This window comes from Ascaphus truei, chromosome 2 (genome assembly GCF_040206685.1).
Source record: "Ascaphus truei isolate aAscTru1 chromosome 2, aAscTru1.hap1, whole genome shotgun sequence".
Taxonomy (NCBI): domain Eukaryota; kingdom Metazoa; phylum Chordata; class Amphibia; order Anura; family Ascaphidae; genus Ascaphus; species Ascaphus truei.
In genome coordinates this window covers 374,241,248-374,255,051 of record NC_134484.1, presented here as the reverse complement: position 1 = coordinate 374,255,051, position 13,804 = coordinate 374,241,248, and the positions used below count along the sequence as shown (strand labels likewise).

The 13,804-nt window shown below is 45.6% G+C and overlaps 1 protein-coding gene across 1 annotated transcript in view; it reads left to right on the top strand.

Annotated features, from left to right (window-relative positions):
• The first annotated feature begins 9,141 nt into the window (after positions 1 to 9,141).
• Positions 9,142 to 13,804, top strand: part of ZNRF2 (zinc and ring finger 2) — a 151,135-nt gene continuing 146,472 nt past the window's right edge. The window contains exon 1 of the mRNA XM_075587070.1: positions 9,142 to 11,460. Coding sequence (XP_075443185.1) covers positions 11,031 to 11,460 — 430 coding nt within the window. The 5' untranslated portion in view covers positions 9,142 to 11,030. The remainder of the gene's footprint in view (positions 11,461 to 13,804) is intronic.

The following is a 13,804-nucleotide window of genomic DNA, read 5'->3' as shown; positions in this document are numbered from 1 at the left end:
TGGCTGGGAGGGGGGGGGTGATGCTGCCTGTTGCCCTGGTTACAGTCTGCAGGAGACTCACTGCCGCTTCTGAATCAGAGGTAAAAGTGGGGACCCTGCGCCCGGCCACACTTCGCTCTCGTGCTGTTGGCACGTTCAGAGAGGGAAAATACCGGACACATACATGTCTGGTATGACCTCTCATTTTTTACCGGGCAGATCGGCAAAATACCGGTCTGTCCGGTTCAAAACCGGACACCTGGCAACCCTATTTAGTGCAGTACCTCACTTACCCTCAACTACAGTACAAAAAAGTGTTTCTTCTAAGAAAGTGGCAGCAGCACAGTGAGGGGCCTATTCACTAAACTTTGATAAAATCAGTGCATTGCCAAGAAACTTTGCATTGTTTTATCGCGCTATAAAACGTGTGTGTCAAAACGGTATTCACTAAGAAAAACACCATTTTTTTAAAGTTCGGTAAAAAAAATGCAACATCGCGCTACTTGGTTTTTGTTTTTTTTTCTACGTGTTATCGCGCTATAAGTGTTTGTTTAAATGCAGCCTGGAACCTTACAGGTGATCGGTCAGTTTAAATATTCATTTTAATACTAGTGTACGGGAGCAGGACGTGCCTGAGCTGAGCCGCATTGATTTCAGCATCGGGGACCCCCTGCTTCCCAAGTTATGTTTTGCCGGTATCCCCGCCATTTTAAAATCCTCTGTGTCACGTGACTGGGGGATTTAAATACTGCAGAGATACCGGCACCGGGATGGGATCTTCGAGGGGGCCCGCTGGTCCCCGGGGGGTCCCCGCCGGCCTCCGGTATCAATCCTATGCAGTAAACTAAAATAAAATGCTTTTATGCATCTTGCAATATCTTCAGCACCAGCCTAATATACAGTATTGCAAGTTTTTATGGTCTTTGTTGAACCCAAGTAATCTGTTTTTTGATAATTTATTTCAAATGACACCATGTTATGATCACTGTTACCCAAATGTTTCAGGACTTGAATATTTGTTATTACTTCTACATTGTTTGATATTACTAAATCCAGTTTTGACCCTCTCCTGGTTGGTTCCTCAAAAATTTGGGTCGTGTAATTGTCTATAAGTACCCCCCAAAATTGTTACCTTTCATTGTAATGCTAATCTCATTGCCCCAGTCTATGTCTGTATAATTAAAATCACCCAATATGCAAACATTACCTAGTTTTGATGCCTTCGCCATTTGCAAAAGTATTTTGGCTTCCTCAATCTCACCGATATTTGGTGGTTTATAGCATATCCCTACAAACATTTTCTTTGCACTTTTACATCCACTGCTAATTTCTATCCACAATCTACATTTTCATCATTCCCATCATAAACATCTTCCCTTATTTAGGTTTTTAGATCCAGTTTAATATATAATCATACTCTACATCCTCTTCTATTTGCTCGATCCTTCTGAAAAAGGGAATAACCCTCTAAATTAACCGCCCAGTAATGAGTTTTATCCCACCATGTTTCAGTAATGCCTATGATATCATACTGCTCCATTTCAGCTATTAATTCAATCTCCCCCATTTTGTCTGTCAGGCTTCTTGCATTAGCAACCTTGCATTTAAGTTTTTTTTCAACCTGTACTATTATCTTATCTGTTCCTTCCTTTCTGTGCGCCAATTGGGTTTAGTCTTTAGAAGTTTTGTAGTATTATCTGTATTTACTATGGGTGCCTCGCTGCTTGCCAAACTTGCACTTGCCCCCATTCTACCTCCATAACCCCTTGCTATTTCCCCATCTATTCTATTTAGTTTATCTGTTTCTATCCCCTCCCACCTCCATCCTAGTTTAAAATCTCCTGTAACCTTTTTAACATTCTCCCCCCTAGCACACAAGATCCCTCTTCATTGAGGTGCAATCCGTCCCTAGCATAAAGATTGCACCTCAGAAAAGGAGTCCCAGTGCTCTAAAAACCGAAAACCCTGACACTCCCAATATCTTCACTCAATATGGCAAATCAATTGGGATGGGTCTGCTCAGAACTGGCCTGCCTCTTCCTCTTGTGTTTCTCCCTACCTCTTAGTTCATTTTAATTTCATACCCTTCACCCTCACTGCAGATCCATGCCCCTAAACACTGCTGATGAGGGTCCTACACGCTCTCCACATCTGTCACCATCCCTTTCATCCATCCCCTTTGCCATACATTTTCCACATCTTCCGACTTAGATTGTTATCTTGTTTTTTTACATGTGTTAAACTCATGGAAACTCTGTAAATCAGTATTGCCGACCCGAGGAAGAGAGGAGAATATTCCGAAGCTTGTCTTATAATATCTATTGTGAGTCCAAATAAAAAAAGTATCACCTAATACTGAAGTACTCATTTACTGTGCACTATCGCAACTGGACTACTTCTACTTAATTAATTACTTCATCTTCGTGAGAATGAAAGTTGATGGAGTAACTTTTACAATATTCATTAACAGTGTGGCGTCTAAACTACTGTAGATGATATACCACAACAGTGTTCGACAAATAGGCATAACCACACGCCCGTGGCGAGTGGATTTAGGCCGCTGATGAGCCGTGCTGCGGCTCTATGAATTCCCCTGCTCGCGCCAATTTTTTTACAAAAATAAATAATCCCCCTCCCTCATTGGGTTGACGCAGGGAAGAGGGCTGGCTGGCAGCTCTGGGTTAGCCCCTTCCCCCGATCTCCTCCCCCCCCTGCCCCTGATCTCCTCCCCCCCTGCCCCATATCTCCTCCCCCTGATCTCCACGCCTCCTGCCCCCGATCCCCGCTTGCTGCCCGGGGTGGGAGGTAGGTTGGGGGGGTCCCCGCTTCCTGCCCGGGCGGGAGGTAAGCTGAGGGGGGTCTCCGCTTGCTGCCCGGAGCGGGAGGTAGGCTGGGGGGGTCCCCGCTTGTTGCCCGGGGCGGGAAGTAGGCTGCTGCGGCAGCGGCGGTGTCCGCCTCTAGAGGTGGTGCAGCGTCCGCCTGGGGGGCGGGGGGAGGGGTGCTGCGGCAGCGTCCGCTTCCACTTTGGGGGGGTGCTGCGGCGGTGTCCGCCTCTGGAGGGGGGGCGCCCCCCCTGCCTTGCAGAGGCCCTCCTGCCATGCGGAGGGCCCGCTGCCGGGCGGAGGCCCCCATTGCCATGTGCGACCCTCCCCTGCCTTGCAGAGGCACTCCTGCCGTGTGGAGGGCCCACTGCTGACAACCTGACATGTGCGACCCCCCCCTGCCTTGCGGGTGAGTGTGTGTGTATGACAGTGGGTGAGTGTGTGAGTGTGTTACAGTGTGAGACAGTGACTGTGTGTGAGTGTGTGTGTGTGAGTGTGTATGTGTGTGAGTGTGTCTGTGAGTGTGTGTGTCTGTGAGTGTGTGTGTCTGTGAGTGTGTGTGTCTGTGAGTGTGTGTGTGTGTGTGTCTGAGTGTGTGTGTCTGTGTGTGTGTCTGTGTCTGTGAGTGTGTGTCTGTGAGTGTGTGTGTCTGTGAGTGAGTGTGTGTGTCTGTGAGTGTGTGTGTCTGTGAGTGTGTGTGTGTCTGTGAGTGTGTGTGTCTGTTAGTGTGTCACCCTCTCCCTGTGTCACCCTCTCCCTGGTGTGTCACCCTCTCCCTGTGTCACCCTCTCCCTGTGTCGCCCTCACCCTCTCCCTGTGTCGCCCTCACCCTCTCCCTGTCACCCTCACCCTTTCCCTGTCACCCACACTCTTTCTCACACTCTGGATCTCTTATTTACCCTATCTCTTAACTGCCCTATACCTACACCGAAATAACCTATACTGCTTTTTTCTAGATCTAACTCTCGAGCTTCACACGGAAGACATCGGAATCCCCCCTAAACCAGAAGACAGGTAGGGAACACCTCCCCTCCAATGTATAACATTGCGGAAATGAGGGTACCTGGACATTGAGGGACTGCGGATCAGGTAAGATCCCAGGCGGGATTGCTGCTTTAGATATTGTGACGCGGGGTTGTCCAGGCACTAGTTATGGGGTTCAGGAACATTTACACACACATACACACATACATACATACACACATACACACACACACACACAAGTAACAAGGACTAATTGTAGTATAATGTAATATAATAAATAAACTAATGTCAAAAACGAATGTTGTTCTTACTAGGAATTTATTCATTTTTTTTTTAAAAAGCGGGGCTGGGGGCGGGGCTGGGGGTGGGACTAGGGGCGGGGGCAGGCGGGACTAGGTGGCGAGTAGATTTTTTGTTCGGCGAGTAGATTTTTGGGTGATTTGTCGACCACTGTACCACAATGAAACATGGGCTTTTTTACAGTGTACTCCACTCGCGTGTGTATGTTGGGCTTCCTCCTTGTAAAGCTGCTGTTTCATTAATCATTAAACACTTAATACATTAACATCATCCTCTATGGGAATAAAAAAAATGCCAGGATAATTAACATTAAGCCTAATGTTATGGCTTCCTAATAATCACTACTTTTAAATAATATTTCTGCAATAGTAAGCAAAGCAGGGGCTGGTTATCCAGTAACCAGGGGTCTGTTTTGCACAGAGCAACACAAATGGTCGGTGTCTGAGAATATAATATAAAGGACAAAATATTGGCACAGGTGACATGTTCTTAGATTGATGCCAGGAGACTGTCTACAGATGGTGAATATGGGTAACATCTCAAGTTGTAGATGAGCAGGGAAACAGCTTGTTTTTAAGGTGACTGCGTTAGTTAAAAAAACACAGTAACATTTTTTTGTTAACAAGCATAATGTACAGTAGGAGAGCAGAATACTGATAAAAGTGGCCAGGGGTGATACTATCCTTTTGGGGACCCTAAGCCGTTATAGCCTTGTGGGTGCTTTTACTCACTATATTAATATTATATTAAGCACCACTTATGAAGATGGGAACATACTGCTTCTTATCTTAACCAAAGGATTTTCCTTCTTAATGGAAGCAGCCAACTACAGTATGTTTCTTTTGGACTTTAAAGGGGCAATCACTCCTAGGGCCAAAGTGAACTACTGTAATTCCAATTACATGTTTAAGGGGTCTCATCTTGGTAATTGATACCTGTGTTACCCAAATGTGAAACCTATAAATATTTGTAATTAATTTTTTTCAAGTTAGACTTGGGAGGGGTTTGATATTGGGATTGCACCTAATATGTTGTGCAATAAATGTTGTGCTTTTGTACCTTAATTTGCTTTGCTTTTATCTCATTTTAAAGACCTGCTATTTTTCACAAGGTGGTCCTGCCACTTGCATCTTACAGTGTACATCACTGTTTTTTTACAGGTGTTCCTGGGAACCCTTGGGTTCCCCAGGCATCCCCAAAGGGTTCTCTGCAATTTTTTTCTCTGCAAATTTTACCAAATACAGAAGAATTTAACAATGCATCTGATCTCAGGCGCGCTATTAGAGAGGGTTGGGATTCCTTACAATGCATCTGATCTCAGACGCGCTATTAGAGAGGGTTGGGGTTCCTTACAATGCATCTGATCTCAGACGCGCTATTAGAGAGGGTTGGGGTTCCTTACAATGCATCTAATCTCATACGCGCTATTAGAGAGGGTTGGGATTCCTTACAATGCATCTGCTCTCACAGACGCACTATTAGAGCGGGTCCGGGATGTGCAGTTGTTTTTAAAAAATATTCCAGGTGCTGGCGGCAAGTTTTGGGGTGCCACTGGCAAAAGAAAAAATAAAGGGTCCTTCGACAAAACTGGCTTTCCTAGGAATCAAGATCGACATGGTCGAAATGGTATGTAGATTTCCTGGGAAGAACCTGGTGGAGTTACAAGGGAGGATTGAGGGACCAATGACGGCCAAAAAGGTAATACAGAAGCAACTGCAGTCACTCCCTGGGCATATGGTGTTTGCTTGTAGGGTCCTGCCAATGGGTAGAGTATTTAACTGTGTGTTGGTCTTGGCTTCAGCAGGCGTCAAGAAGCCGCATAATTTCATCAGGGTGACAAAAGCATTACGTATATGGTGAAGAGTGGTGCTCAAAAATCACATGTGGCTCTATTAGGGAGAAAAATCCTTTCTTCTCTATGTGTAATATAGATTTTCTTCTTAGATTCTTGAATAATAGAGGATGTCCAATATGTATAGCTTACACCTTGATAAAGTGCCCAGGCACGAAATGCGTAGGTGCGTTTCATCTACCTTCACCATCCTGCTTGAGCTTGCAATAAATTGATCTTTATGATAGAGTTGCCCTGGATTTTTATTCATTCATCTTTTGCCTGGAATTTTTGGCTGTTTTCGGCTGTGCTCTGTGTCTCTCTACAGTACTTGACAAAAGCATTACGGGATGATTTGGTAGTGTGGCAGGTTTTTCTTGAGTCGTTTAATGGGAGGACATCATGGCTGGAGCCGGAGGTGCCAAACGGCGATCTAGAACTTTTTACAGATGCGTCTGGATCTTTGGGGTTTGGGGCATTTTTTCCTGGTTGTTGGTGTGTGGAGAACTGACCGCAAACCTGGGGGAAGGAAGGACCGTAAACCTGACTTTTTGGAGTTTTTTCCGGTGGTGGTTGCAGGGGATCCGTGGGGGGCGCTGCTGCACAACAAAAGGATGTTATTCAAATCCGATAACATGGAGGTGGTGAAGGAGCTGAATGGGTTAACCGCCAGCTCTCCCCCTGTGGTGTGGTTGCTGAGAAGATTAGTGCTCCTCTACCTAATGGAAAACATTTATTTTAGAGCAAAGCATGTTTCAGGGCTGGAGAATAACATAACCGATGCACTCTCTTGTTCCAAGGTGGGGTTGTTCCGGGAGTTGGCGTCAGAGGCCAATGTAGAGGGGCACGGTTGCCCAGATCATTTATTGAGCCTGGGTTTGGAAGAGTGATGGATGTTATAAGGAGGTCGTTGGCACTAACAACTTGGGCATCATACGAGGGTACTTGGAGGGAGTGGGGTGAATTATTTGAAGCCTTTTATGCCCCAATGGCTTATGAGAAGACTCCATGGAAAAAAACCCCTAAAGTTAACCCCTAGCCTAACCAACAAAACCCCTAAAATTAACCCCATATCCTACCCACTAAAACTTACCTTCTCCTAAAAGTGGCCGTGGAATTTCAGATCTTTAAGGGTGATTGGATCTTTTTTTTAAGTTATATTCCTTATGTTTATGACAAAGTGCAGTAAAGCATTGTGTTCATTATTTAGGTTAACTTATTTATTCTCAGTGTGACAGTAGGGGTTAATATGGCTGTCGTTATTAACGGTCAAGCCTGCCATTTCCCACTGGTATTATGTTATGTGTATGTATAATGTATTATGTCAACTTGGTTCCAGCATCTCGTGGACCAGGGGTTAATTTTGTCTGCAGGATAAGGCCTTGTTCAGGGTGCCAGAGGCAGGAGTTGGAGGGCGGGCGTTCGCGAGGGCAGGCGGCAGTCTGCTGGGCGATGTGTGTTCATCCTCCCCAGCAGACTTTTTCAGGAGTTGAGGAGGCGGGGAGGGGGCGGGGCTACAGACGGCAGCTTAGGGATCCAAGTTGCAGTCTTGAAATCATTCTCAAGAATGATTTCATTGGCTGCCGAGGTCCCAGTGACGCTGCTGCAGCTTCAAAAAACGACTTGGTTTGTTTATTGAAACTGTAGCCAGTGTCAACTCCGTACTTTGGAGACAGGGCAGCTGCTACCCTGACAACCAGTATTCAATTTGAATACATTGTGTCCCACGGCAGCTCGCACGTCAGCACGCCCTCCCTCCGAAGCCTGCACCCTGAACGAGGCCTTAATATTGCAATAACTGTCTGTGACCTTTCCCTGTAGCATTGTTATGTAACTAATGTTATGTTTCATTTCAACCCACCAATCAGGGGCTGGGCACGTTGACCACACCTGGCCCTGAATGTTTCAATGTTGTGGATTTAGTGTATAAAAAGGTGGTGAGGGAGTCACCTAGTTAGACTGAAATGAGCCATAAGAGTTGCTGAAGTTGTTGCTGTAGCTGAGAGAAGCTGCAGTGTCCACTCCTGTGCTGGTGTCAGGAATGGAGTCCTGTTCCAGAGGACATTGCAGGGAAGAGAGAACAGGGGAAATCTCTGAACGTGAGTCACTTCAACTAGGTTGGCAGGGTATCCCCAGTTTTCCCCGGTTGGGTATTTGTTGTCTGTTTATTTGTATAGTTGTGGATAACTTTTTTCCAATAAATTAATTTTATAAACTCTTGTCTTTCTGTCTGGCGAGTTGATCCCTGGTATTAGTCCTGGCCTCCCGTGACACTCAGTATTATGAATTAGTTTTCTTCTACACACAGAATATTCCATTAAGCAAACTCTGAACACTGCATCTTAGAAGATGCATTGCTCACATCTATTCACTGAGATGCCTTTGTCAGTCTTCCTGCGCGATTGAAAACCTAATTTTTCAATGAAACAATTAACAGCATAAAAATGCCTCCATCACGCGCTCATCAAATGAGACTACTCTCCTTCTATGAGTTTCTTCAAGCACTAAAACCTACTATATCTGCAAGTCTCCCATCATACCACTTAGACTGAAAGTAGTTTGAGGTTATTGATCCTTTTCTCTCCAAATTATTGTGTGGTGCTCTAATTATAAACTGTAATATCTTTTGTATTGTGAAAAGCTGCAGATGTTCAAACCACAAGCCAATAAAGAATCATGTCAAAAACACAGCAAATTGCATTTTGTAGGCACGTTACCAGGCTTTGTGTTCATCTGAATGCTGCAGGTTCAGTCTGCTTTTCTCTCCTACACTATCAGACAACAATCAGTGTCCTAAGGGATTGTTTTTGTGTCTCAGAATTCTGCCACAATAGGATGGAATGATTCTGCAGGTCCATGGGGGGGTCAAGCCTCATTAGTTTTAATCTGGATCTCTTGTCATAGGCTGTTGCCTGAGTGGCCACTGAAGAGGCATCATCATTTTATACCTGTTCTTTTTGTTCTTTATACAATTTATTCAAGATATTCACTGGAGGAGTACAGTATGTGTGAATGTGATGTGCTGTATCAGAGGGAAGTAAAAAGGAACATGTTGATGGGAGAGAGAGAAAAAAAACGAAGTGTTAAGGAGATGAAGGAAAGGTACAGCAGAGAAGAAAGAATCATTAAGTCAGAAAGTGGAAGGAGAAAGAGACAGCCACAGGAGAAAGAGGGAGAGAGAGGTGTATTAACAAGGGAGGAGAAAGAGGTGGGGATAAAGTGACAGAGGAGAGCGATCATGGGCAGAGAGGGATGCACAATAAAAAGAAAAAGGCAGAGAAGAAAACAAAGGGATGAGAGGACTGGATAATGAGGTGTGAGGGATGTGGGAATGAATGAAAAGGAGAGGGACACAGACCTGGGGAGAGGATTGATGAGGATAAAGGATGACTCGCTGAGGGAAGAGAGATGATTGGAGAGACAAGGTAAACATACAAGAGTAGAGACCGGAGGGGAAAGGGACGTAGGGATTAAAACAGAAGGAGATAAGGCTATAGAAAGGGAGAGAAATATCAAGAGGAAGGTTAAAGACAGTAAAAGAAGATAGATAGGGGGTGAGGTCAGTGTATAAAAGCAGACAGAGGAATTAATGAGCATGGAGCAAGGGCACTGAAACAGGGGAATAAGAAAGCATAAAGAAAGACATGAAGGGGATGAGAGGGGGAGTTGCAGAAAGGACCATGTAGATTAAACAAGTGAGGGAAGGGATAGAAAATAAAATCAACGGAGAAAAGCACGCAGAGTGAATGAAGGAGAGGGAAAATAGAGTAGGGTCATCAGAAAGAAAGGTGAAGCGTAAAGAGAGGGAGGGACAGAGACAGAGGAGGAGTCTGAAGAGAGGGAAGAGAAAAACAGGACGGAAGGAGGGGTAATGTAGTGACATATGTGGGAGGAGAGAGGCAGAGCAAGGAGCAGGCATAGTAATGAGGTGCGAATAACAACAGAAAGACAGTCCTACCCGGTAGGAGGAAGGAGAGCTGCACTTCCTACACACACAGCCTGTCTGACAGGAGGAGGAGGAGGAACAGCCTGGCGTGAAGGTGGCAGCGACCCCAGGGCATAGAGAGTACATGCACCCGGGGGCAGGGGAACAGTGACAGTCACCTCCGAGACCCTCCTCTCTATACATAAACCATGCATATATACACATAGCACTTATACATACATTGCATATACTCGCTATATATACATACGGTACATGTTATGACATAGAACACAGATACCGTGCAGGCTGCATTTGGATATATATATATATATACACAATATATACTGCCTGCATTGCATCGAGTAAAGAAGAGGAAGAAGGAAGTTGACCCAGGCACCCAGCTGTATGAAGCAACCTCTGCATGTACATGTATAGTAGACACTGTTCATATACGTGGGAGCTGTGCAGAAGTGTCTTTCCCTACTATGGATTTACAGTGTGCAGTGCCTTTGTGGCAGTGAAGAAGAGGGATGTGAAACTGGAAGGTGCACGCCGGGCTCTGGGCAGTTACTCACGGTGACTGGAACAATGTGCTGTGATAGGTAACAAAGGGGGCACTGTATATACAACAGCTGTGCATAGGAGACTGGGACCAAGGTTGAAACTCTAGAAAATATACAGTGCTTCTATTGAACTGGAGAATTGACATATACTCGGCTCTGCACACACCTGAACCTGGTAGATACATATAGTACATATAGTGGAAGAGCACTATATATATGGGTACATGTCGCGTGTACAGGAACTGTGAGGAAGTGGAATGTAGCACTGCACTATATACATATATTCATGGTCTCTGCAAACGTGGATATATACACTGGAGAAGCACTATATGCTGTGATTGTGGCTATACAGCATGTATATATGTACACACCATAAAGGAGGGCTATAACCCAGCACCGTATATCCAGCGCTGACTGGGGGTGTGTACCCAACATATAGCTCAGAAACACGGCATTGTAACAGGACTGGAGCTCTGCACTAAACGCCAGGAGCCACCTGTATTTATTGGAGAGCCCGCACTAAATCCTGGGCTGTGGATATATATCACGTACATATCATATACTGTACACACATCGAAGGAGGGCTGCAGCCTCGCACTATATATCCCCCTCTCCCCCTCCGGTGGATGTGTGGTGACCCGACCGGGTGTGTGCTGGGGATGGGCGGGCGTCAGAGCAGCAGCCCGGACAGCCGGACCCGGGCGTACTCCAGCTCGGACATCCCTTCCAGCACGGGCCGGGGACCGGTCAGGAGCCCTGTTGGGGGAGCCGCCTCCCCCCATGTCAGGTACTCGTATGTACCGGGCGGACACCCCGCGGCGGCGGGGTCGGGAGGAGTGGGACCCTCGGATATCCCGCAGCCCGCGCTGGGCTCCCGGAGCCGGTCTGTGGGTGGGATCCGGAGCCAGGCCCAACTCGGCATCACCGGAGGGGGAGCTCGGGACTCCGGCAGCAGCACGCCCGAGGAGGGCGGCAGGGAGCGGCCGGCACCCGGAGGAGGATCCCGGCTAATGATCGGATCGCTGCCCTCGCATCTCTCCCCGCACCTCTTCGGAGGTGAGTAATGTGACGTCACAGGGGGAACTCTGTGACGTCACAACGCCAGAGCTTTATTTATTGGTGTGGCAGAGGATGATACAATTGGCTGTCTGCATATATACTTTCTGTCTGTCCTGGGGTGTGCTGCGATAGATAAATAGATAGATAGATAGATAGATAAGTCTTCTGAATCCAGCTTTGTATCAGTGACAATGTGCACGAACAACAAGAACATCTGTGTTTGAGAATATTTAACACATTTATGTATACAGGCGGTCCTCGGTTATCCAAGGGAATCCGTTCTGGAAGTAGTGTTGGATAGTGAAACCATTGTAACGTGAGTCCCATGTTAATCAGTGGTGGTGAGCGTCGGATAACGCATTCAGGCATCAAAAAACAGCCCATATGGTTGCATTGTAAAGCTTTGGATATGCTATTCGTTGTAAAGTGAAACGTTGGATAGCGAGGACTACCTGTACTTCAGTTATCCCTGAGAGGCGCTTTAATCCCTCAGAGTTAAAATGTATTGTAAAGCTTGAGATATAATTAGGGATCGTGGTTTTATGTTCTAACGGAAAAAACCCCTCCAGCCGATCATCGTGCACTTACAGTTTAAAAGAAAAACAAAAACACGTTAAAAGAATAATTTCCCTTTGCAGCAGCTCAGTTACATGTAAGGCCGCGGCCAGGCTGGGAGTGAGCGCGCTCTCGCTCGTGCGCCCTGCCATGAGAGCAGAGGCGATTTGTGTCCAGCCTAGTTGCGAGTGCAGGGGGGGGGGGAGGGCGTGCCTGTGATGTCACGTGAGCGGTTCGTCCTCGGCTGAACCGCGCACGTGACCAGGGCAAATGCGACAAGTTAAAAAAATGTCTCGCCAAGCAGCTCAGCACGGAGCGCTCACGGGCAAGCGCACGCTGGTCAAACACTGTCGCAATGTGTTTGATCTCGTTGAGTGCGCTCGCTCTCAGCTTGGACGAGCCCTTAGAGACAAATGAAACATTACGACAGTATGAAAACAGCAAAAAAAAGTGCAAGGATAAACACCAAATTTGAATGTGTCATTATTTGGTACCACAGATTTTTAAATAAAATATAAAATACCGGAAAAACAAAGAAAATAAACGCAGAAAACCGTTATCCCTACATAATGCGTGCGCACGTGTGTCAACGTTTTGAATCACTTATGAGATGAAATGTAACCGTGAGTCTTCTCCAGTTTCCTGTCACATTAGCAAGATCGTGGCATGAAGATGTAAATGGTTCACCATGAGAGCAATGGGAATCGGGAAATTAAATTAGAATTAAGTTGTTGGTATTATGGTGCACCATTGAGTACTGTATTACATTTATGCAGTAAGATGTTTTCAGCATAAGTTTGCTTGGGAGTCTCAGTTGATTTTCTCAGACTGCCAGCACAGGGGCCATAATTAAGAAGCGGTACTAAACCATAAGGTATCATACCGTAAGGTATCATACGGCCCAGCAACGCTTAAAAAATAGGGCTCAGAATACTCATGGTTGAGCCAGTGCTTGTCACTTGTTTGTTGCTTGGAACATTTAAGGGTTAATTCTACATAGCCAGCACTGCTGCTCTGGACAATACAGACTATGGCCCTTGATGGAGAGGGGGTTGATGACAGCCTTACACTACACTATATACATATGTTTCAATGACATACTGTACTACTGTATACTGTATGTACATCAGGTTTGTTGTCACTTCTGATATGTGAGTGTATACCTGCAAACACATTTGTATAGATATTCAAATCTAAAGTATGTATATGATATATACCGTAAATACAAATAGCATTTTTCAGTTTGTGATGCACTATGAGTGCTCATTTGCATGTCATTACCCAGAATCCCTGGCTGCAGTGGAAGCACTGTATGCTGTGTGGTTGTATTGTATGTCTTTATTTATATAGCACCAAAAGTGTACTCAGCGCTTCACAAAGAATACAGTCCAGGGAATTATAATTATACAATAAGTGCAGCAAAATCAGACCATAGGAAAGGAATCCCTGCCCCGAAGAGCTTACAATCTAAGAGGTTTAATGGGAAACTTACAGAGACAGCAGATGAGGGAGTAAGTGCTGTAGATGGCAGTGCTTGGTCACAATGGGTGGTAGGAGTGACTGAGTGTGGGACATTAGCCATGAGTGCAGACTATTGGGATGCTTGATTTGTGGGGTGAGATTTAAGGCTGGTCAGTATTAAATGAAAAGGTTAACACCATTTACAGGTTTACATAATGGCATAACACCATTATGAATAGGGCAGTTTGGGACTTGTCTGAGACACGTGAATGTGCTAATAAGTGTTCTTTATCATTACTTAAGACTTTTTGTAATTAGGTGTCAG